Below are 23,996 nucleotides of genomic sequence, written 5' to 3'. Positions count from 1 at the left end.
GCTGGGGGCTGACAGTCTGGAAAGCAGCTTTGCAGAGGAGGATGTGGGATTCCAGGTGAACAAAGGGATCATGAGCCAGCAATGCGCCCTTGTGGCAAAGGCAGCCAACAGCATCCAGGGCTGCATGGGGAAAAGCGTTACCAGCAGGTCAAGAAAAGGTGGTTTTTTTCCCCCCTCTATTTTTCTTTTCAGTTCCAGTAGATAAACACTAGGATTATCCTGCCCTCAACAGTATAGGTAGTATAAGAATGGCTGAATTGTAATTACATCGGAAACCAACTGTTGTCTCTTAATTATAAAAAGGAGAAACCTTCAGCTGTGACATTCAACAGCAATAACCACTGCAACAATAACCAACAATATATTCCCCCATCCTTAAGATGGAAAGCTACACCCTTTACCACAAAACACTGTCAGCATGCTTATGTTTAAAAAGGTTTAATTTTTCACCCTGGTACAAAAATACAGTACAATGTGATGGCAAGGCATTCGCCAAAAAACATTCAAAGAATAAAAGGGGAAACCCCATAAAGCTTCAACATAACCCACCCTCACTTGATAAAACAATCAAAAGGTGAGTGCACAAGGAAGAAGTTAAATTTCTGCCCAAAGGCAAATAAAGATGAATCACACACAGTTTTACACAAAAATATGTTTGCAGAGCTACTAATTTCACATGCTACTTGGACATTCATGAAATTTATTCTACTTGGCTTAGTGGCAGAATTCATGGTTTGGGATGTCTAGAAAACACCTGGCCCAGGAACATGCCCCCTTCGTAGGAATCCCCAGTAAAAACAATGGGATCACATAATACCAGTGAGAAATGAGGGATCCAACCCTGATTGTCAAAATGTTGGCTACTTCTTGTTTTTCCAATCACACAGTTTGTCCTCAAATTATGTTTTGCCCTAGACACCTCCCTTTTAACACCAAATATTAGTGGTTGCTCAAACACACAAACCGATGTGTTTGCACATTACCTAGTTGCAAATAACCATTACAGTACAAACTGCCAGGCAGAGGAGGAGATAACACTGTAACTGATGCATGTGTGTGAACTCCAAACAGGGTTTAACCTAACATTGTTGACAGGAGAATTATGTCCCTCCAGTGCATCTACATTCTTGGTCTGTATAATCATTTCTTTTTTGACTTTTGAAGTGATGGAAAAGTATCATTCAGTGTATTCATTATAGTTCATCTCCCAGGTGTTTTTGTTTGAAAGCATCACCTGTTAGCTTCTCCTGGGCCTCCTTCATCCCTTGGACAACTGAAAGATTAGACAGAGAGAAATCAACTATTAATCTCAAGATGAAAACATCAAGGTCGACTAGTAAAGAAAGTGTTTTAAAACTACAGTTACAGAATTACAGATCTACAAATTAACCTGCGGGAAAAAAACCCAAACAAACAGTCCTGCACCCTTTTCCCAACTATTTATAGCTGGATCATGCAAATTGCATGGTTTTCCATGCCATGACTGGAGACAAAGTTTAGGTCCTATAGACACTAGAGTAGGTATTAAGGTAAATCATGATTCTGAATATGGTTCCTCCAGGCACAAGAGAACCGCTCACAATGTATCTCACAGCTCCCAGTTATGCTGTAAAGTATCATCATTTTCTCCATTTAAAAGTGAAGGTGTGTCCAGGAGCTCAGGACACACCCAGAGTTTCATCTCACTAAAAATGCACTTCCAACTACTTTGCACATACCTTGATCAGCATTGGTATAGAAATACTTGTAGCTGGGGTTTCCTTTCTCATTTATGATTTCTGGGTGGACTTTTCCACTGGGGTCTATGAAACAAGACATAAGAACAGGGAATTTAGGTGGTAACAGTAAGAACAAAATCCTGTAAGCAGATACAACAGCTGTGGATGCCTTACCCATGAAAAGGATTCTGGGAATGTAACCTCCATCAGGACTAAAGGCTTCATCCTTTGGCTCTTCATCATCCTACCAAAGCAAGACACAAGAGAAGGAACATATTAGCAAGGTATCTAACAAAACACAGCACTCATTTTAAAGAAACAAGCTATTGCCTTCAGATTCCATTTGCCCTGAGCAATTTACATCTTGAACAGACACTAGGTAACTGCAGTATCTTCCACTCTCAAAGGAAAGTTATTTTTACCTTAAAAAGTATCATTTGTGAAAATAACTGTATTTTTTTCTGTTTTGTCAATTTGCATTAAACATTCCACTTTAGTGTAGGAATGTTTAATATGTCATGAGAGAACGAATACAAATTCCCTCATTGCAGCAATGGAATGACACAAGGTACAAATTGTTAGAGACAATGGCAGAGAGCCAGGTTTATAAATACGATTAAAATAACCACGCTGAAGAAAATTCTTTTTAAAACAATCAGCTATGTCAATCAATCCTGAATACCTATTCAGGAGTGCAGGATTTACACAAAACAGGATGCAACCAGTTAAGTAGGATTCCAAATGCTTAATTATTAGTCAATAACATGGATACAAATCAGAGGGCAGCCTACCTCAAGGTTGACCATAACAAAATTATGGGCAAGTTCAGAGATCTCCTTGGATTCAGCAAACTTTGGCTTTAAAGCTAATTGGGGGGGGGGGGGGGGAAGAAAAAGAAAAAAAAAAAAAGAAGAGGTGTGTAAAGACAAGATTTCAGGTTTTCAGGTCAGCATTGAAATCTCAACTTCATTCCTCCCTCTGGAGAGCCAGTACTTTTCAATAAGCAGTGAGTAAATGTAATATATATATATCAAACCGTTCAAGCCAGGCTCAGAACAGTAGGTAACTGAAGCAATCCTTGCGGGGCAGCCATGTGAGGAAGCCTGGCCAACAGATATACGTGGTCATATTTGAACCAATGGAATGGAAGCAAAAAGCTTGCTGTAAACCACTATTCTCGCTCAACTAGCTCATCCTTTAAGCTTAGCCATTATGCCCAGCTTGTTTATTTATGATACTGAAAGAGACAAAGCATCACCTTTGAAGAGCCACCAGCTGAAAGTAAGGCAATTTACATTTATTTCATGAAGATCATTAATTCTATTCCAATTTTTATAGCCAAGTGCAGGAGAAATTGCAGGCACCAGACAAGTGCAGCATTACAGCTGTTAGTTTGCTGACATTTAGGCATGGCTGGCTTTTGGCAGAGCTAACCGGTAAAGTGGTGCAATACTATACCGCTCTAAATGAAATACAAATACTGTTAGCTACATTTTGAATGCAAAGTTCATGTTTCTCATGGTTACATCATTTGTACACAAAAGTTCATTACAAATTTCAGCGAGCTCTAGTATTAAACACACTTACCTTTGCAAGCTCCACACCAAGACTTGTGGATGATAACCATAAGAGGTAAACCACTAATAGAAGAAAGAAAGAAACATGTCAAAGCTTACAGTTGAGACTGTAAAACAGATTCTATTACATATATGTTTTAACAGTCAAGACATCTACAGAGGCTAAATGCAACAGAAAATGAGAGATGTAGAGACTCTGCTGTGTTCTAAGGTTGTCTTGCAAAAAGTTTTCCCAATCTTAAAACATGTATAATAATTTATGATAACTGCCAGCCAATAACTGCTCACGTAGAGAAGGGGACTTTCTCTTTGGAAGATTTGCTCTTATTAGTTTAGACTTCCTCAGATACACAAATGGTCATGTGGTTTTTTACTGGAAATGGTTAGTGACACCAGCTGCTTGAGAGATCTCAGGATAGATTTTTGTGGCTGCTTAAGGCAATGTGGTGGATGACAGGCATACATCCATCCCTCTCCTCACTATGGTCTGTATGCTTCAGTCACCTCCTGTGACTAAGACCCTCCACTGAGCAATAATCACACAGAGTAACCCAGCAAACCCCCTGGCTGCCAGGCTAGTTTCCTACATGTTGGTAGGCTGAAACAAATCTATGACAAACGTGACAAGTACCAGGACTGAAAAGGAGGCGGCGCCTGCGTGGAACTGCAGCCTAAATAAAATGCAACACAAAGGGACGAGTTATTCTTTATTATTCTCTCTCCCCCCAAATAATTCACTGGACCTTTACTACCTATGGTACCCAGAGGTTAAGTTCCCATCGCCCCGAGATATGTTTTATTTAACCTTGTTCTTCAAAAATCCCTTTAGCATTTCACCTTCTGACAAAGTCAAGCTTACCAACTTCAACTTTTCTAAGCTCCTTTATAACACATTCAGGCTGCATTATGCGATTAGACAAAGAGGCCTTAAAGACACTACGAATTTCACATATTTTCTGTTGTTAGTGCTGGCAATCCAATTAATCCACCACTTCACTGGTCCTGACTATTTTGCATTAATTTTACTTTCTAACAAGAAAAGTGATATACCTACAGGTGACTTTTGTTGCTGTTGAGCACATCCAGGTAGTACAACACTTACCTCCACACTTTATGCACACAGACGTCCTTACTAACACTTCCGTTGTTTCTACCATCCAACAGTTGAACTGGCAAATAAACTGACTATGGCAATAAACTAAGAACAAGGAATTGGGAATCTCATCCCTTTTCTCTTACCAATAAACCCCTTAAGCTATGGAATAATACCCGAGGGAAGCTGGTAATAATGATACAGCTTCCAGAACAGTAAGAATAGCCTAAAACTAGGTGAAGGAAAGGAAGGACTCTACAGAGAACATACTATAGGGATACTTCTTGCAGGATATACCAAGCAAAGCAAACTGTAAGCTTTCTGCTAAACTCTGTTACCATATTAGGGGTGAAAAATAAAATTTTCACACACAGAAATTACAAACACCTTTGCACATAGCGGCAACTAAATTAATTACTAGCTAAACTGATGTATGAGTTTTTCTGTTGCTGTAGATAGATATGAAAGCAGTATCTGAAGATTATACCTGAATACTTAGAAGCATTCAGTTATGGCCTTCAGAACTCAGAAAGGGTGGAGAGGAAGCCATTAACATTTAGACTAGTTCAAACAGTGGTCTGCCATTTATAACTAACCAATATGTTATCATCTTTACATAGGACTCTGTTTGCAGTAAGAAGCAAGAATACACATTTCCCTAGTAAAGCTTGTATTGCATCAGCATCCTCTCCCTGATGATGAAAAAACACTTTTTTTTTCATTGTTTCCACAGTCCAATATAATTTTGCCTCTTTCTTGAGGAGAGGCTGATTTAAGTCTGTAAAATACACAGTTCTTATTATCAACAATCAGTGCTTCATTTCAGAAGAGTTTAATCATCTGGTAATCAGTGTTGCAACAACTTTTTTTTTTTTACGGTAAGAGAAATTTTCAAAGCAGATTTTAAATGGAAGTGCTCACAGTCTTGAAATACCAACTCTTAGCCAGTGAGAATTCACAGAAGTTTGAGATACTGAATGTGTTTTCTCAGCTTTATTCTCTTTACTTTGACTGGTAAAATAAACTTCTTTACATCAAAACATTTTTGTAGTCATTTCTGTTCTGCAATGCGTAAGTCCACCTAGCAGCCGGTATGTCCCCTTCCTGCCCCACTTCACAATTCCCTCCCAGGTAGCAATACACATACAATTAAAACCAAAAGCCACAATTTATTAAAATGAGGGATGAAATATCCACCAGAAAGTGAAGAGTTTATATAAGCTATATATGTGGTATAGCAAAGACTGGAATTATTTGAAACTAAGCGCAAAACTAAGTTACCAGTCACAGCTGGTACAGACTTACAGGAGAGTTTTACCCAGATGACACTGTCATTTTAGCTCATTTTTCCTATGAGAGCACTCGTTCTTGAACAATTAGTGGTTTTAAAGGCTTTTAATGATGACCTTGCGGAGAAAATACATAGGAAGTTATTTCAATAAAATAGTCCTGCAGATAAATTAAGACTTTACTCCATTTAAGGCACACGTTTTATTGTTACACCTGAAACAGAGAGATTTGAGTTTGTGAAGCCAGCAGCCTTCTGTACTGCAGAGTTTGCAAATCTATCATCTCTTGGGTTCAGTAGGATTTTTTGAAACAGTCACATACTAAAAATACAGCCTGTTCCAGTTCTGGACCTGAAGTCTCTTCTGCAGTTTGACATTATCTGGAGACATATTCTTATTCAAGATGCAGACATGCCAACACGGAGGGGAAAAGTTTTCCCTACAGTCACCACCTTTTGGGCTTTCATGTTCATACACTATTTGATTACTGGGGTTTATGCCTCCATGGGAGACTTCACTTGCTTTGGGATGCAACAGTAGCTCTTCTTTTCAAAAGATGCAAGTGGGTAGAATGCAGGGGTGGGGGAACAGCATCCCTAGAGATCCTCTTACAATACAGCTTGCTCAGCTGCTGCAGGGACATGGCATCCATCTTCCCAGGGCTGCTGTCGCCACATGGTCTAATATGCGACAGGTGGGACTCAAGCTCCACAGGGTCTGCAGCTGGAAGGCATGTTCTTACTGTTGCAAGTACTCTGGGACCGGACCACGGCCACTGCCGCGCGTGGCACAGGTGACAGGGTTCACTGGATGCTGCGGCTCAGGTACTGCAGGAACATGCTGGCCAACTGCGGCAGGTTTTCATCACTGGGCTGCATCTTGGTGTAGCTGATGAACTGCCTCCGCAGACGGCTCAGCTCGGCCATGCTCACGGGCCGGTTCAGCACCAGCCCTTCGGCGACGCCGGGGACACGGACCACTTCCCCGGGCTGCGCCCCGCTCCTCTGGGCGGCCATGACGGCTGCCAGCACCTCCTGGGTGACGCGGTCGAGGTGGTGGAGGAAGCTGCTGGACTGCAGGGGCTGGGTGCGGGTGGCGCGGTGCGGCGGCGGCGGGGCGCTCTCGAAGAGGGCGGCGCGGATGGCGGCCAGCGGCAGCGGCTCCTCCCCGTGCACCGTGAAGAGCGGCCGGTCCCAGCGGTTGCTCGGGTCGGGGGCCTCGAAGGGCGGCTCGTCGGGGCGGCCCGGGCCGCCGGCGCAGTGCAGGAGGCAGCGCGCCGTGCCCGCCTGCCGCGCCGCGCAGTACAGCTCGTAGCGGATGCTCCGCACCTCGTTGCCCGCGTCCACGATCACCACGTCCCGCCGGCTCAGCCGCCGCTCCACTTCGGCCCGCAGCGCCGCCCGACCGCCCTCCGCCTCGGCCACGACGTGCACCTGCCGCTCCGGCCCGTGCAGCGCCGCCCGCAGCTCCGCGGCCCGCCGGCTCTTGCCGCTGCCCGGCCGCCCGCACAGCACCACCAGCGGCATCCTACCCCCGCCCCGCCGCCGCCGCCATACTGACCCGGACGGCGACGGCGACTGCTTCCGCTCGGGTCACTCACACCCTCCCCTCCCTCAAGCCGCGGCGTGAGGCCCCGCTGCGCCGCCGGTCAGCCGCGGGCTCGCGTGGAAACCCGCCCGGAGCGCCTCGCAGCCCCGCGGCCCCCGCTGCGAGGGAACCTCGTAGGGTTCAGCACAGCCGCCCCCGGCTCCGAGCGCGGCTGGCACCCAGGGGGGCTGGGGAGTCTCCTCGCTGCTGGGCGCGTCTGGCATACGGCACGTCCTGCTTAAAAGCGCGATCGTTGCCCCAAGAACCAGACACCCAGTAATTCTATGAACACTGGATCCCCACCGTCGCCTACAGAACTACAGGCAACTCAGAATCAAGACGCCTCCAGCATCTCCAATGCATCCAGATTGTACTATTTACAGAATTTAAAGTCTTGAAACTTCCTAGACCACTGGCTCTGGTGCCTCTCGCTGCATAACGGATAATTTCACCTAACTTTTCATCTCCTGACCTCAGGCCAGACTTAGAACAAAATTCTGCTATTCTGCTTTTTTAGGTTTTCTTATCTCTCTCTCTCTTTTTTTTTTTTTTTTTTGTGGTTTGGCTTTGGTTTTGTTTCTGCCAAACTGTCAATTCGCTAACGCTCAAATGCTGCCGAACTCAAATCAGTAGCAGGTCTGGGTTTCCAGCAATGAAAGGAGAGAGGTGCATTACATCGTCTTTTTTTTTTTTTTTCCCACAGGTATATCAAACAAATGCTAGAATATCCAGTTATAAGCACTTGTAAGACTTCTGAACTGCACCATCTGGATTAATTTGGTGTCTACACTAGAGTGTAGAACTCACCAGATGGATCAGTTTGAAAATTCAGTTAAACACCTGGAAGGCATAATGAATTTCCACTCATGTCAGCATTGTCAGATCTAGGTTATTAATTTAAAAATACAAGCAGAATTTATAAGCATACAATTTTCCTTCTCACAGAGGTAGAAATGGAAGAAATTATGACCAAAAAAAGTGTAAAAATGTCTTTTTTTTACCTTTTCATAGAGACAGTGTTCTTTTTAGACTTAAAGCTTAACCCAGAAAAGGTTCTACTTAAACAACTTATCAGTTCACTACAGTTTGAAATTTTCAGACTTTTTCCACATATGGTGACAAAATAACCCTCATCTCACACTGAGACCTCATCTATACCGGCACACTGAATTTTATGGAAGCTATTAGCACGGTTCAAGGGGACTGAGGACTACTTAAACATGTGTTTGTGGGTTTGAGATCTGCATCTTTATTATGACAAATACTAGATATTTTCTTCTCATTTCAAAGACATGCTAGAACTTCAATCATTTAATTAGACTGAAGTGATTAAACCTACATGGTGCCTCAGCAAAGTTAACAAAACACCGTATTTTCTCTCTAATAAGCTACAGGGATCTGAACAGTCTCCTAAACCAGTTTCATGTTTGTTAATAATTACTATTTTATGTAGTTAAATTTAGGATTGATACAGAATCTTTCTGAATGTTTTTAAAGACACTTTTCAGTCTTTAAAGCTAGGTAACATACCTGGCTGCTGCCTCTTTCTTCCCATCTTCTAGTGTTCTCCAATGAATATGATCTCCAAAACCTGCCAGAGAGAAGGGTTTATAAATACTGCATAATTTAACACGTCAACTAACAGATGAAAACTGTCCAACCCTTAAGAATATTTTCAACTAATTTTATATATATTTTTTTTTTTTTTTAAAGCAAACTATAATCCCAGTCCTGGAAAGACTTCTGCAAATATTTACAACCTACATCATCTTATGAGGAATGCCATTGAAATTAATTAACAAAAACATACCAGACTCATGAATATTTTTATATATATGCAAATGACACCAAAATCCCCCAAACAGCAATTACAATTGAAAAGCCTTGTGATTATTCCCCATTCTTTTTCAATCCGTGAACATTTAACTGATTAGTGACAACTTAAACAGGTCAGCTTTTGGCTTCCTAAATCCCACTGAATGTGAACTAAAACAAAACTTAAAAATTCCAAGGCCAACATATGATCATTAATTGCCCTAAAACTATTATGCTAAGTATTACTGCTGATTATAATGTCATCAAAGAGTAAGAAAGAATGCCATTACACAGATTTCTGAATGTTACAGTCACTGAACAACACAGGAACCATTTTATCCCATACCCAGATAAGTCTTGTTATGTCAGCTGACGTTAAGAGTGAGCGAGTGTACGTTTAACAACTGCAAAGCAGGGACTGCTTTGAGAGCAGCCCTGAGGAGAAGGACTTGGGGGATTGATGAGAAGCTCAACATGACCCTGCAATGCGCACTTGCAGCCCAGAAAGCCAACCATATCCTGGGCTACACCAAAAGAGGTATGACCAGCAGGTTGAGAGAGGTGATTCTGCCCCTCTACTCTGATCTCATGAGACCCCACCTGGAGTACTGCGTCCAGCTCTGGGGTCCCCAGTACAGGAGAGACATGGAGCTGTTGGAGCGAGTCCAGAGGAGGGCCACGAAGCTGATCAGAGGGCTGGAGCACCTCTCCTATGAGGAGAGGCTGAGAGAGTTGGGGTTGTTCAGCCTGGAGAAAAAAAGGCTCCAGGGAGACTTTACAGCAGCCTTCCAGTACCTGAAGGGGCCTACAGGAAAGCTGGAGAGGGACTGTTCATCAGGGAGTGTAGTGACAGGACAAGGGTGATGGGTTTAAACTAAAAGTGGGTAGATTTAAATTAGATATTAGGAAGAAATTCTTTACTGTGAGGGTGGTGAGGCACTGGAACAGGTTGCCCAAAGAGGTTATGGATGCCCTGTCCCTGGAAGCGTTCAAGGCCAGGTTGGATGGGGCTTTGGGCAACCTGGTCCAGTGGAGGGTGTCCCTGCCCATGGCAGGGAGGTTGGAACTAGATGGCCTTTCAGGTCCCTTCCAACCCAAACCATTCTGTGATTCTATGACTGCCAAGTTTTTTGACCCTGTAGCCAACACAGTGCTACCTCATAGGGCCAAAAGCCACACGGAGCTGAGATGAAGGAGATCCAGGAACTGTTCACAGGGGAACTCCCCTGGAAGACCTCCTCAGAGGTCTCATGGCTCCAGTAACACAGGGCTGCACTGGACAACCAAACATCAGCCTCAGCTTGCCCCTTCCCAATACTGAGGGTTTGGATTAGTCAGCAACCCCTAGTGCCCATGGTGCTGAGGGGGGGCAGACTTCAGGAGCTACACAGGGGTCAGGAGCCACAGGCTGCCCAGTGCTGACACAGGGGAAAGTGGACGTTGTCTCCAGCAGACAACTATGGCAAACAAGTTGGAGAAAGCCAAGAACAGGGTCAGCAAAACCTCGTGGGATCCTAGTTCAGCATCCGGGAGGTTTGAACTGTTGGCACAGTACTTTTATTACCTTATCTGCTCTCCCGATATGAACAACTGTGAACATATGTGACGCAACACATCAAATATTTAGTTGTGCTAGCAGTAAGGTGGGGATACAGAGGCAGCTTCAGGCACAAGGCTACGTTCGTACCAGCTGAACGTAGCAGAGCAAAAAACAGTTGGGTTAGGACACATCATGTTTACTCAGAATATTGATACGTCAGCTATTTCATTCAAAGGTCAACATGTTAAAACAGGGAAAACCTTCTATTGTTCTAGCTAGGAAACGCTTTTTGAAAGCTTTTCTTTTTTTAAACTAAAATCCACTTTGTGGCAAGCTTTAATATGGTTTTAGAAGCATTACACACACATTACAGAGTGTTTTCTTTTGAATGAAAGTCATCTGAGGAATTAACTATAAAACAAAAGGGGAATGACTGGGATCCACACCACAAAGCTTTACTGTCATTGATCACATTGTGTTACTACCGGCCCTGAAGAGGAGATTTATCGCTAAGACAGGCTAAAGCCACCACCTGGGGGGAAGCTCAGGGCCCTGGCACACCCTGACTGAACCAGGCTATTAGACATGGCAATTACACAGAGAGGCCTCGGCGGAGCCGGAGAGGAGAAGAGCGGTCAGAAAGGGGAAGGGAAGCCGAGGGCGGGAGAGAAGAGCCATTCATCGCCTGCCAGGAGCCAGCAGAAGGGACCGGCAGAGCCTGGGCAGGGCTGCAGGGGCACCTCAGCACCAGGCGGGGCACTGAGGGGCTGCGCGCCCCCCCCCCCCCCGCCCAAGCCTTCACCACGTAAAAGCGGAGCTCCTCGAAAGGGAAACTCGATTGGGAAAAATCGGAAAAGAACCACAACGGCAAAGACCGCTTAAAGACCCCCTCAGCTTTTAAGTCTAAAGGCAGCACGCTCCCCCTAAGCCCCGGCGAGCTGTGGCGGCAGTGCCAGGCCGGCCCGGCCTCCCCCCACACCGCCCCTCCCCGCCGCCCGGGGCCCCCCTCGCCGCCGCGGGCTGGGAGAACGGGCCCGGCCCCGGCGCACCCATTCACGGCAATGACAAAAGTTGAAAGCCCGAAGAAAACGTTTGCCTGACCCCTTCCGAGCCCTTCCGCGGCGGAGACTGCGGAGGCCGCCAGCACCAGGCACAGGCAGATGGAGGCTGCCGCGGGTTGAGCTTTCATGGTGTCGGCGCGGGCAGCAGCAACACCCTGGATACAGCCCCTAAACCTCCGAGACGGGACCGGACCAGTTCAGGTGATTTTTTTTTTTCCCTCTTTTCTTTTTTTTTCTTTAAAGCGCAGGAAGTGATGTGAGGCGGATGTGGGCGGTGCGCCGCCCTCACCTCTCGGCTCGGAGGTGCCGGGGGAGAGTGGGAAAGGGGGGAACAGCCGTGGCTATTTCTTTCTCCGGCTCTCAGAGGGGGCGTTCAGCCGTTTTCCCCTCGGTCAGACTGGCTCGGCTCCGTGCAGGTAGCCGAGGCCTCTGGGTAGGAGTATCTCAGTCACAGCGGGTCCCCAGAACCCTGGTTACCGCCCTAAACAAAGTCAAGGGTTACACCGGCGAGAGCAGCCAGCGAGGGGTGGGTGGGTGGGTTCCGGGTTTATTTTTCTTCTTCCAAATAAGCCCTTTTGTGGCGCTACTCTCGGTCCCTGCCCCGGGGCATGGGTCCCTGCTTGTCCCCGGAGACTACAACTCCCAGGAGGCATCGCGCGCCGTGCGCACACCTCCCCACGCCCCGCCCCTGCTGCTATGCAAATATGACTCTGCGGCGCCACCAATCCGCGGGTGGGTTGGTGCTGTCACGTGGCGCGAAGCTTCCTTTCTCTGTGCGCCTCTCTTTCCTTCCTTGGCCGCCATCTTGTTCTCACCGCGTGTTGGGCTGCGGAGGATCCGCCGGACTCAGGTGAGACTTTCCCCGTGATCGCCAGCACCGCTCTGCCGGCACGGCCTCCCCCTTCCCCTGCTGCCTCCTGGTGTGGGGCGAGCGAGGTGCGCGGTAGCTCGGCGCCCTCCCGGCGCCTTCCGCCGCGCTGGGCCGTCGCAGGGTCGCGGGCGCCGGCCGTTCCCCGCGGAGAGGACGGAGGTGCGAGGCTGTGCGCCGGGGCGCGGTGTGGTGGGGTCTGCGCTGGCTCGGGTGGCCCTCGACTCTTCCCTGGAGCTGCTGTGCCCCGTCCGGGCGGGGTTGCCTTGTTTCTCGGGGGATGAGGCCTTAATCCTCTGCCGCTCCCCGGCGCAGTCCGTGTTCGTGTGGTGATCCTCCCCGCGGTGCTGGGGCCTCGCTGGGTCCCCGCTCGCCCGCGGGAGCCCCGTTTCCTTCTCATCGCATCCCTGGCACAATGCAAACGCAGAGAGGGTTTCCCCTTCATTCAGGGGATCACTGATGATTTCTTGGGGTAGAACAGCGAAATGCCTTCCTTCTGGCTCGAGGTGTTTTTCCATCTATTACAGATTTTCAGGTCTTCCAGGCTTTAAAGGACCCACCTGACCCGTTGGAGAAGCCACTTGAGTAACTTCCCAGTCATTGAATTGGATGAATAGCTGCCAGAGGTTCATATAGGAGATCTGTCAAGGCATGAACCTCCCTGAGTTTTGAGCTGGCTTACTAGTTAAAAATATCAGAGTTTCATTATTTGGAATGTAGTAACGAATCTCTCCTTGGGCTCTGTTAAAGATAAAGGTGTTTTCCTAGTAGCTCTCTTACTGTACCTGCTGATTTGGGTCTGTTCTGATTCAGTAGTTCAGTGAAGTGGTTCCAGCAGTAAACTAGCTTACTTGGAAATTTACATTTACTACCTCACACTGATGCAGAATCAAACGTCCTGTTGATTTGCATCATGGTACAGACATTTCAGCTAAACAGACTGCTGCTGGACCGCTCTATTATTTAGGTGGTGTGGCTTTAAAGCTTTTTTTTTCATGTGTATTTTTTTGATGCACTGATTTGGGAAATTTTCTGTAAGATTAAAAACCTACCACAATTTTAAGAGTACTTTTAAAATGGACTGTGGGAAACTTTTTCTTAATATTTTGGTAGTTAACTAGTATTTGTATCTCATTCTTTAGACGCAGCACTATGAACCAAGAAAAACTGGCCAAGCTTCAGGCGCAGGTCCGAATAGGAGGAAAGGTAAGAAAACCACCAGAGATGCACAGTTTCTTGTAATTTCCAGACTGAAGGAGAAACATTTCTGACATTTGTTTTTCAAAACACAGGCTTTAGTTCATAGGACAGAGGAAAAAAAATATATACATTTGAGGCCTGAAAAATACAGTTTCTGTGTGAGTTGGATCATAGTACTGCTACCTGAAATGCAATTTGCTGTCAGTTCACAACTGCTGGATGAGTAGTTTCTAGTGCGTAAGCTTTCTTTTTAATTCAGTGACTCTTTGCGACCTGTGAAAGCTCAAGCTAAGCTTACTTGTTGGTTGTTCCAGTTCTGCCTTTCTCTTCTCCCTGTAGGGGAGTTCCTTCCTTTGTGCCAGCTCCAGGGCTTATCTGACTCTGCACTGACCTGTTTCTTTTCTCTGAGCCAGCAGGTAGCTAATATGACAAGAAACCTCTTATAGTTTGTTTAGTGTGGGTGTTCATCTCCTAACCATGGGTGGGGTTGTACAAAAGTTTGCAGAGTAGGAATTCCAAAACTGCTGTCTGTGGAACAGTTTAGAAATGCTGATTACTTGATTACAAAAGTGTGACCTTTTGGATTTGTGCTTCACCTTGGAAAAAATAAAGTTCTGGGGGAAACTTTAAATATATTTCTTAACAGTAAATAGTATTTGTATAATCTAGCTTGTGGGAAGGGAAATATACTGCTGCTCTTTTGTGTCTCTTTGGTCTTCCACACTTAAGAAAAACCTTGAAATTGAGACTGGCAGTTAAGGCTGTAGGTGAAGAGAAGTAACTTGAAAAGCATTTTCGACTCCAGAGCTTTCTCATAGCTTACAGATAGGTTGCTGAGAGTGCGATACAACTTTTAAAACATTAAAATGTTGTGAGGTTTGGAGAGTAGCTGACTGTTGTGTCTTGATTCTTTTCCAGGGAACAGCTCGCAGAAAGAAGAAGGTGGTGCACAGAACAGCTACCGCTGATGACAAAAAACTTCAGAGTTCCCTCAAAAAACTGGCAGTAAATAACATTGCTGGCATTGAAGAGGTATAGTGATAAAATAAGTGTTTCCTGTTTGAAATTAAATTCACTGTGTTGTTCTGGTGGTGTTTTATTTTTAACAGCAGTTTTCCCTTCAAAAGCTTACAGGTCTGGTTACTGATAGATCATTATTTGACTGTTGTCTCATTTACATTAATGCATATGTACCTAGAGAAGGAAGGGAGAAGGTTCTGCTGGTCAGATAGTGATAGTGCAAGCTAGTAAGCTGTCTGTCATGTATGTGTCTTGCATTCAAACTTCTCTTGATTCTTGACTTCATGAACTTGTTTACATACTTTAAAGAGAAGAGCAGTAAATGCACATGTACAGGCACATCTGAAGCAAGGGTTGTGTGGTGCAGGATAGAAAGAAAAACGTATAAATAACGGGATTAAGAACTTGAAAGTCTGTATTATCAAAGTTAGGTCCTTTTACTGCATGAAAATGACCGGAATTGTTTGTGGTAGTCACAGGAGATGCCATCTCTTACAACACAGTAAAGGCTACAGAGCCAACTTCGGTGTTAATGTAAGTAGGAATGTAAAGGATTCAGATATTCCTTGAATATATCTTATTTTACATGTATAATATATGAACTGAAACACTGACATTTCCCATAACACTGTGGAGAGTGACACTCGTGGGAGGAGGAGGTGTTCCTTCGTCATGTACTCACTATTAGTGTAGTACTTGGTTAAAGAAGCATAATATTTAATCTGTGGTTAATTAATTTAAGCAGAATTGCAAGGTGTTTCCAGAGGTCACTTAGTGCATACCTCTCTTCCAAAGACGAGTACAGATTCAGTGTAGAAGCCTGGTTTGCCTTAAGTTTTCATATCTTTTCTATACTTCAAATTCAATTTGTCTGTCTACTTAAGCTTGATATGTATATACTGAGCTACGCGAACCCAAAGAAAGACACAGTTCTTTGTTTTGGGATTTTTTGTTTTGTTTTTCCCCACAGAGCATAAGATCTTTATTCGAACCTAGTCATTAAGATTTTAAATGCCTTGATGAGAAGGAACGTAATGCAGTATGCTTCTACTTTGAAAGCTAGGTGCATAATTGCAGTGTGTTGTTTATTCAGGTGGACACAAGTTGACATGGGTAAACTTTGTGTATGTAGAAGAGTTTGGGGAGGCTAGTAATGTTGAGTTAAATGCTAGTAGTTCATCTGTGTGGGTTTTAAGAGTCTTGCGATGACTGTGCTTGAAGCCTTTACCACTTCCCCATGTGTAAAGAGGCGGGACATACTTTAGTTTTGCAGGAAAGCAACACACTGGGTTTTCCTGTTCAAAACATAGTTTGAACTCTGTTGCTGTGTGAAGATTGATAACTTACATGTTTGTGTGTCTGTTCTTTAGTTCCCAAATTTCTGTTTCTACTTGCAACTTCTACTAAAAACAATACTTAGGAGTTTTGTGACATAAGTTTATTAGTACTGTTTGGTTGGATGGGTAGAACATTCTTCCTTTTTTCAGACAGAATTATTTTCCATGTAAACATAGTTTAGCCATGCCCAGAAGAAAAACCTTTTTAACTTTTAACTTAATAGGAGACAGAATGGAAAACCATAAAATAAACCCCATACAAATATGCCAGTCTAAACTTTGACAGTAGGAGCAAAGCAGGCTGCTATACTGGCTATAAAACTTAATTCTTAGTGATTCAGGGGACCAGGGAAGAGTAGAGGAGCAGGATTACTGTATGATGTCCTTAGTTTTAAGAGTCATCATGGCATTACTGTATTGGGAAGGCATAGAAGCCTGTTCTCGTGCAGTTGGTACGTAAACCTCCAGTTCTGTGTGTATATGTGCGGGAAGCATCCTTGCCTTGGGTAGCTTCAGCAAGTAGGCCAGACTCTGCATCTTGTGCCTTTGCCAATTCTGCTGCAGAAACAATAATGTTTTCCTGATAGGTGACACATGAATGTCTGTGATGGTGGTGATGTCTTAAACTGATGTGGCAAGGCTTTTCTGTTAGAGCTTTTTGTTTGTAAAGCCTTACCACAGAGCTGAAGGTTTCGTTTGGTTTTTTTCCCCCTAGACATTCCTGATAATGAACTCATTTATACCTTACAGTCTAATAACCTGTGTATGTTTTTCTGCCTTTGTTAAAAATATACATGAACTGTATGATAACATAATCCTTGCATATTCATTACTTAGTATTTAGATAAGTGTATTTTATGAAGGAGCCATAGCTCTTAAATTCTGCCTTTTCATACAGTATGTATGAACCCACATTTTACCATTAACTCATATTTTACTTCCAGTTTAGGTGATGTTTAATTCCAGATGCTTTTATTGTGGTTATATTATTGTCTAGGAGGAGTACTAGTTTTGTAATTTTTTTTTATATTTTATTATTTTAAATCTAGATTTGAATTCATAACTTATCATGCTTGTCCAACAAGATGGTGCAACATTTTGGTAAATGTTATTAATATATTTAAACAGGTGAACATGATAAAAGATGATGGAACAGTTATTCACTTCAACAACCCCAAGGTTCAAGCTTCCCTGTCAGCTAACACTTTTGCAATTACTGGTCATGCAGAGGCTAAACCGATCACAGAAATGCTTCCAGGCATCTTGAGCCAGCTTGGTGCTGACAGCTTAACAAGTCTCAGAAAGTTAGCTGAACAATTCCCAAGACAAGGTAGGTCTTTTTGGAGTCTTTCATCGCTGATGTAAAGAACACATGAAGTATTAAAAGTTTTAGTCCAAGTTTAATAACAGCATGTGTGACTTAAAAGTGATCAAAAGCAATGTGCTTTTATTTATTTGCCATGGTTGTGGAAATATAGGGGTGGGGAGAACATTTTTTTTTTTTTTCTTGTCGATTTAAGATTCTATATAGGCAGGCCCTCATTTAAAAACAAATAAAAATCTGGTAAGTCAGGCGTGCCATTATTCCAGGTGTACAACTGTGTATGCCAAAATACTTAGGAAAGCAAGTTCAGGTTTTTACTGGGGAAAAACTCAACAGGTTCTTTTTGTCTGGGAATCGATTCTGTTTTGTTCATACTAAATATATTTCCGTTGTGGATATAGAGGAAGAAAAGTGTTATTTATCTTCTACTCTATAATTCCCTTTGGAATTAAACCAAGACTTTTAAAAACTAAGTAAAAATCAAATATTTAATTAAAAAATAAAAACCCAAAGTTTTAAATATGATTCTGTTTCTTCTAATTTTAAAACCATGGGAGCATGGTGTGCGTATATGTATGTGGTATAACTTACTGTAATTTTACTTTAAGAAATGGAGTCTGGGAAGAATCTCTTTTAGAATACCCTCTTTGGGGAAGCACTGTAGCATGTTTTGTAGAGGTCTCAACCATTCTCTCTACGCAAGTTTGTAATTTAAGAATAAATGGAAATTTATTCTTAAAATGGTTTATGTCATAAAATTAGAACATGAGAGTACTTTAAAGCATGCAAGTAATCAGTCTGACTTTGATAGGAGTTTGTAAAAGCCTTCTTAGACTGCAGAACAAGTATGCTTTTCATTACAAGTTGGATATTGGATATATCATGTTGGATATTGCCAAAAAACAGTCCTTAATATCAAGTCCAAGTGAAGCTGGGCGTTAAAAATTGTTTTTCATGTTTATACTGTTGTAGCCATTAAAAATACTTTAATCGGACATGTTGCAATTGTCTGTATTTGGAAATAGAAAATACATTACCTGTTCTAATATTTTCAAGAAATAGTTATTCCTTCTAAATCAATTTTAATTTCTTCTGTATTTCATGTTCAGAGTTTAATTGAAAGTAAAGGATTTGTTTTTCCTTCTTTACTAATATTAATATGTAAAATATCTTTTAAAATTTAGAAAATGGATCATCATAAATATATTTCTTTGATACAACCTCAATAGTACCAATAGATAGTTACTCTGCTTTCTTTGGACAGTGCAGGAAGTCAGATGAGACTTCTTCAATGAGAAGAAGTACTTTCTTTCATATTTTAAGTTCTTGCATTTCTCTCGATTACTTGTGGCATGTTCCAACTTCCATGACTTACAGAAGACTAGGTTTGGTGCAGGACCCTTGATATGGAAACGTTTTTTCCTACGGTTGTGGCCCCTTGGTAATTGAATCATATGATATGTTGTTCCCTGATTGGTACCACATTATTGTTGCATTGAAACATGACTTAGACTTAGTCATGCTGGGTTTTTTCTGTATCATTTGATCTTTTGCTAGCTCTGCCTTAATACCCCATAGCATTTGAAAATGGCTGTACTAATACTTTGATATAAGAATGTTCACAAGTAGACCTTTTGGTCATGCTGATTACTGTTGATACACAGTCACTTGTGTGTTTGTCATTACTGGGGGTTGGGAAAATGCTTTCTTTTTTCACCTGTATGTTATGGGTTTTACTTTGTTGTGTGGTTGTCCCTAATTCTGTATAATGAGAACTCGGCACCAAATTTCTTTTTACAGTGTTGGATAGCAAAGCACCAAAATCTGAAGATATTGATGAAGAAGATGATGATGTCCCAGGTAGGTACATACATCCTTATATGTCCATTTAATGTATAAATATTTCAATTCATGCATTTATGATTTAGCTCTTGGTGTGATTATACTTCTCACTTGCTAAGGGAGGGTTCATACACTGGGCAGCATTAAAACATTGATGACTTTGGATTCTAGCTCTTGAAAAAAGGTTTGCCATGTGCAAATTGCTTAATTCTTAAGTGAAAATAGGTTAAAAGACTTTGAGAGGTTGAACAGGTGATCTAAATGTCCAAATGAGGTTTTAGGGCTGCAAAATGACAATTGATGTAGTCATCAGGTTGTCTTTAAATCAGTGTCTAGGGTGGGGATTTTTATTTCTGTAGTATGAGAAACAAAGCTTTATGTCAGTGTCTGAAAGCTTCTCAATAAAGAAATAAATATTTTAAGTTCTTAATTTGTCAATAACTGTCTATCAATCACCACATTCTTCTATATCCATCAGTATGGTATCTTGGCTAAAACAACGAACTGGTGGAGCCAGAGGTTCGATCCTCCTGCTCTGGCACTGGTTTATTTCTTTGTGACAGTGCATAAAATTCAGTTCTCTCCAAAATGTTCTGTTTCCTGGAGTACAACAGTTAATGGGTGTCTAACGTCAGGCATTCTTTAAAGAATGCTGATGGCTCATGACTCACCTGCAGCTAGTAGAGCACTTCTGAAAATCAGATCTTAGTCACTTCATGTTAAAACTTCCACTCTTCTGAGTGTGCCTGCAGTTCTAGTTCTTTATGTTCAAACAAACCCTTATTTTCTAAAGCCCTTTGAAATCTGCCCATAATAAATGGTGTACATGAGTCTACTAAGAACTACTTAGCCTTTCCTATAATATATGCATTTTCATTAAACTTATGAAGGTAATGTTACTAGCCATTACTGTATTAAATATCTTCATCTCTTTCAGATCTCGTAGAAAACTTTGATGAAGCATCAAAGAATGAAGCTAACTAAATCATTAATAGTTCTGGAAGCTGGCATGGACTAGATTTAAGAAATCAGCTATGTGGTTCCAAAGTTTTAAAGAAACAGAGAACATCATCTGTTAATAGTTCAGTAATATAAATATTTTGTATTTTTATGATGCTGTTTGTTCAGCATTTTCTGTCAGTTGATTTTGCATTTTGCACTTACTCCCAGGATCTACTCTTTTGGTCAAAAAGAAATGTCAGTGCAGTTTGAGGGGTGTGTGCATGTGCGTGTGTATGTGTGTGGGTGTACATATAGTGGAGAACAAATTGGAGAACACTTACTGAACCTCTTCCCCTTTTCCTTTGGAAGTAGAAATAAAACAAATCTTCAGCATTGTTACTTTTGGATTATCACCAAATAGTGCACAGAAGGTAGTTAAGATTGAAATTTTGTCCACATTTTGTGACCTGGAGGCATTACACCATTAAAACTTGGGTTTAATTTGCTGTTAACTATTGTACTTGCAGATGTTTCTCATCCCTGTTGAAATGTACACATGATAATTGTTACCACTCTTAATGTTGATCCCAGATGATGCTGAAGACAAGCTGTTTTACCAGCTTGTTTGGTACAGTAACTTTTTAAAAAAGAAAACTTGGTCTCAGAAAAGTGTGCTTTTTTTTTTTTAAACCTTTTTCAACTTTTCTTCCTTTTTTTTTTCTTGTGTATCTAACCTTTTGAGATAAGCTGATGTTTCACTCCTCCCACATAGGTTTAGCAGTATGTTCTGTTGATATTTTCTGTGTCAAAAGGAAAACACACCATGGTTCCCTACCATCAGGTCACTTCCTAAATTTGGAGGTCTAGTTGGTAACAGTCCAGTGCACCAGTTTTGCACAGTAACAGATTTTTGCTTGAATAACTTCAAGCTGTTCTCTTGGCGTGACTGCATTTACTAGCAGCTGATGATCCACTGTCATTCTTATGGCACTAGAAATTAAATGCACCGTGTGAGCAGTGTTTAAGGTGGGAGGAAAGAGTTGTTGACATTTTGCCTTTGCTCCTGCTGGGCAGTTTGTGCAATGACTAGCTCTAAAGGGATATATATATTTTTTTTTTGCCTGTAACTTACCTTTGCCTATAACCTACCTCTAGGTTTGGTGTCATCTATGTAGTAGCTTCTTGAAAAAAAACCACAAATGCTCCTCAGGCATAAGGAGGACATTGGGAGGTACTGTTGGTACAGTGCAGTATTTATGACCTTTCTTTGAAATGCTTAATGTGAACCCATTTTCTCAGAGGCTCTTTCAGGGTTCTTGATGTAATGTGCATTACGGTATAGTTAGACATCATTGTAACCTGTGTCAAGGGCAGCTGTGGCTTAAGAAAGCCATTGTTTTTCCTCTACATCTGTCACTTAACTATAGCTTAATTGAAACATATCAGCTTTTTATGTAGGTTCATATGCTAGAGAACTGAAAAAGTACAAGGTAAACAGTACATGAGTTCTGGTGACATCATCATAAACCCATGGAAGCAGAGCTCTAGTGGTTTGTCATCTGAACTCTTCAATTTATTTTATAGGCATTGTTCAGTTTTTCCTGTTATATTTTATATACTACATGGAACTTACTACAAAATAAAATAACAGTACAAAAGAGGAAATGCTCCCTCTGGTGTGTTGTCTCCTCCTCCCACCAGCGCTGGCTGAGGGACAGGTGGATGCAGCAGCTGTTTCAAACAGTGCTACATCCTTGCTGACAGTGACTGAGGAAGATGCATGTAGGACATGGGAGGATCCTGTTAGAGCTTTAGGATTTCACACTCCCATATGCTCACTCCTATTTTCCCTGCAGTGTTGAATGAAACTTGGGTTTGTTGTATGGTTAATCTTAAATCGGCTGCGGATGCATTTGTTCTGTTTGAAAGGAAGAGATGTCTTCATTAATGGTGTGCGCAGGCACACTGAATTGCTTTTTGCTGCCTCTGTGAGCTCAAAGAGCAAATGAAGGATACTAGGAAACGTATTTGCAGTGTTCTTCCATTTGCTTAAGAGGCATGAGTGAAGAACATTTCAAAGTAGCAACTGCACTGAGTATGTATGGAACATCCCCTCCCCCTAAATACTAATCAGATACTGGAAATTCATGCTCATTGGTTTCTGATGGAGGAAGCGTGTCAAAAGTAATTTTGTGAGAGATTAAGCATTGGAAACGATACCGTAAGTTTATATAGTTGAACTTTGATTCCTACAAAATACTAATTAATTTTTGCTCTTGGTCATGACAATTTACATGTTAAACCCTCACTCTTTCCTATGTTTGACAACCAGTAAACTAACTAAATATGCTAGCTTATGTAGTTATATTATCTTCAGTTTTTTCACTGTATCTGAAAACAGTCAACCACTTATGATTTGCTGCTGGAAATACTAGAGCTTATCAATCATTAAACTGATTTTAATTAAAAGTAATCCATCAAGGCTGTTGTGGGAAAAGCTATTTTTCTTCTTCATATTTATTCATGGTATAACTCAAACAGCATTTGTACATGCTGATGGAAATGCGAAGTTGCTAAGAGCAGTTTTGGGGAGTGTTGGTACAATAAACGCTCCCCATGTGAAGGTGAATGTTAAAATGTTCTTTGCTTGATTTGAAGCACAATAACCACTGTACTTCTGAAGCACTTGAGGTTATTTGCTTGCTATTTAAACACTGACATATTAAAGATACTGGTGAAGATATCGACGTATTAAAGATCTTGGCAGTGATTTGAAAATAGGAAGGTAAAGAAAATTGTAGGTTGAAACATCTGTTCTATGAGAATCAAAACTGAATCGGTGAAGACTGAAAGAATCAAGAACTTGGCAAATGCGCAAGGCAGCAAATGTTAGTCTTCCTGCTTGGACTGCTAGATTTGTGTAGTTACCTAGTTTATGGATGAGGAACTTGGGACTGGCTGGCTTCTCTCAGGCAGGAGACTTGGTATTGAGTGCTGGGAAGGGTTTCTTGTGTAGCACTCAGTTACAAAATAAGTTTGCAGCTAAGTGTTGGTAGGGTGGAAGGTGGTGATATAAAAAGAACATTTAACATTAATACAGACTTTGGGGGAAAAAAATAGGGGTTTGGTGAATTTTTTGTTATGTAGGAATATTGGAAGAATTCATAAGAATGCTAAGGATTAATTTAGAACTACTAAAGTTCTGCTGAAATACGTTGATAATTCACTAGTATTTGTCAACTTTCCATGGGAACTAAGAGTTGCTGTGAACTCCCTTCTGCCAGGATCTTCACAAATAATGCTTTGGATTTGGTGTGTACACAATGAGCGCTGGAGGCCTTACAAAGGATTTGGTTACTGAGCAGTGTATTGATTCACCAGCGTATTGCTGTTAACAGGGAGGAACTGAAGCAGTTACAACAGCACAGTAAATCTGTGCTGTATGTAAGAGATGAATTCATGCCTCTACTGAGGAATGTCCCAGGGAGGATTCTCTGCAGTTTCCCTGGAATCAGGCTGTATTGCTCCAGACAGTAGGGATGTGCAGAGGGGTTAAGCAAAGTGCTCTGTAGGTGAAGGAATTCTTCCACTGACCCCTAACATTAGTGTCCTTTTACTATTCGAAGATGATGCTGGTTTGTTGAACAAAGTGAACAGACAGATTGTTCTGGAGATCAAGATTACACTAATCAAATGATCCATGTTTTGTACTTGAGCAAATGAAGTGATGTGGGACAGAAGCACATCACGCTAGCCATAGCAACTTTGTGGAAGTAACAGCAG

The 23,996-nt window shown here is 42.2% G+C and overlaps 3 protein-coding genes across 4 annotated transcripts; 1 reads left to right on the top strand and 2 right to left on the bottom strand.

Moving 5' to 3' along the window:
* Positions 1–422: 422 nt before the first annotated feature.
* Positions 423–11,928, bottom strand: TXNDC12 (thioredoxin domain containing 12). The gene is made up of 7 exons (XM_075759420.1): positions 11,721–11,928; positions 8,795–8,855; positions 3,306–3,358; positions 2,510–2,583; positions 1,893–1,962; positions 1,719–1,802; positions 423–1,273 (listed from the first exon to the last, which is right to left on the bottom strand). Exons 1-7 carry the CDS (start codon positions 11,806–11,808, stop codon positions 1,194–1,196), a joined length of 510 nt encoding a protein of 169 aa, XP_075615535.1. The 5' UTR covers positions 11,809–11,928; the 3' UTR covers positions 423–1,193.
* On the bottom strand, positions 5,769–7,258 carry KTI12 (KTI12 chromatin associated homolog). The gene has a single exon (XM_075759416.1). It carries the CDS (start codon positions 7,201–7,203, stop codon positions 6,481–6,483), a length of 723 nt encoding a protein of 240 aa, XP_075615531.1. The 5' UTR covers positions 7,204–7,258; the 3' UTR covers positions 5,769–6,480.
* Positions 11,929–12,294: 366 nt separating the features above from the next.
* BTF3L4 (basic transcription factor 3 like 4) lies at positions 12,295–22,714 on the top strand. 2 transcript variants are annotated; one of them, XM_075759413.1, is made up of 6 exons: positions 12,295–12,530; positions 13,691–13,754; positions 14,667–14,780; positions 17,234–17,435; positions 19,230–19,289; positions 20,209–22,714. In XM_075759413.1, exons 1-6 carry the CDS (start codon positions 12,385–12,387, stop codon positions 20,253–20,255), a joined length of 633 nt encoding a protein of 210 aa, XP_075615528.1. In that variant the 5' UTR covers positions 12,295–12,384; the 3' UTR covers positions 20,256–22,714. The 2 variants fall into 2 exon arrangements, with proteins under 2 accessions (XP_075615528.1, XP_075615529.1); XM_075759414.1 differs by having other exon boundaries at positions 12,476–12,616.
* Positions 22,715–23,996: the final 1,282 nt, after the last annotated feature.

This window comes from Balearica regulorum, chromosome 8 (genome assembly GCF_011004875.1).
Source record: "Balearica regulorum gibbericeps isolate bBalReg1 chromosome 8, bBalReg1.pri, whole genome shotgun sequence".
NCBI lineage: Eukaryota > Metazoa > Chordata > Aves > Gruiformes > Gruidae > Balearica > Balearica regulorum.
The sequence above is the reverse complement of the archived record's forward strand: the minus strand, read 5'-3'. Positions and strand labels throughout refer to the sequence as shown.

What these genes read in the sequence shown, in the direction of transcription:
- KTI12 (XM_075759416.1), bottom strand. Translation starts at nt 7,203, where the DNA reads ATGCCGCTGGTGGTGCTGTGCGGGCGGCCGGGCAGCGGCAAGAGCCGG.
- TXNDC12 (XM_075759420.1), bottom strand. Translation starts at nt 11,808, where the DNA reads ATGAAAGCTCAACCCGCGGCAGCCTCCATCTGCCTGTGCCTGGTGCTG. An exon ending in AAGAAAGAGGCAGCAGCCAG is followed by an intron (nt 3,359 to 8,794) that starts GTATGTTACCTA and finishes TTCTTCTATTAG; the next exon opens with TGGTTTACCTCTTATGGTTA. An exon ending in CTATACCAATGCTGATCAAG is followed by an intron (nt 1,274 to 1,718) that starts GTATGTGCAAAG and finishes CTAATCTTTCAG; the next exon opens with TTGTCCAAGGGATGAAGGAG.
- BTF3L4 (XM_075759413.1), top strand. Translation starts at nt 12,385, where the DNA reads ATGACTCTGCGGCGCCACCAATCCGCGGGTGGGTTGGTGCTGTCACGT. An exon ending in AGGTCCGAATAGGAGGAAAG is followed by an intron (nt 13,755 to 14,666) that starts GTAAGAAAACCA and finishes ATTCTTTTCCAG; the next exon opens with GGAACAGCTCGCAGAAAGAA. An exon ending in ACATTGCTGGCATTGAAGAG is followed by an intron (nt 14,781 to 17,233) that starts GTATAGTGATAA and finishes ATATTTAAACAG; the next exon opens with GTGAACATGATAAAAGATGA.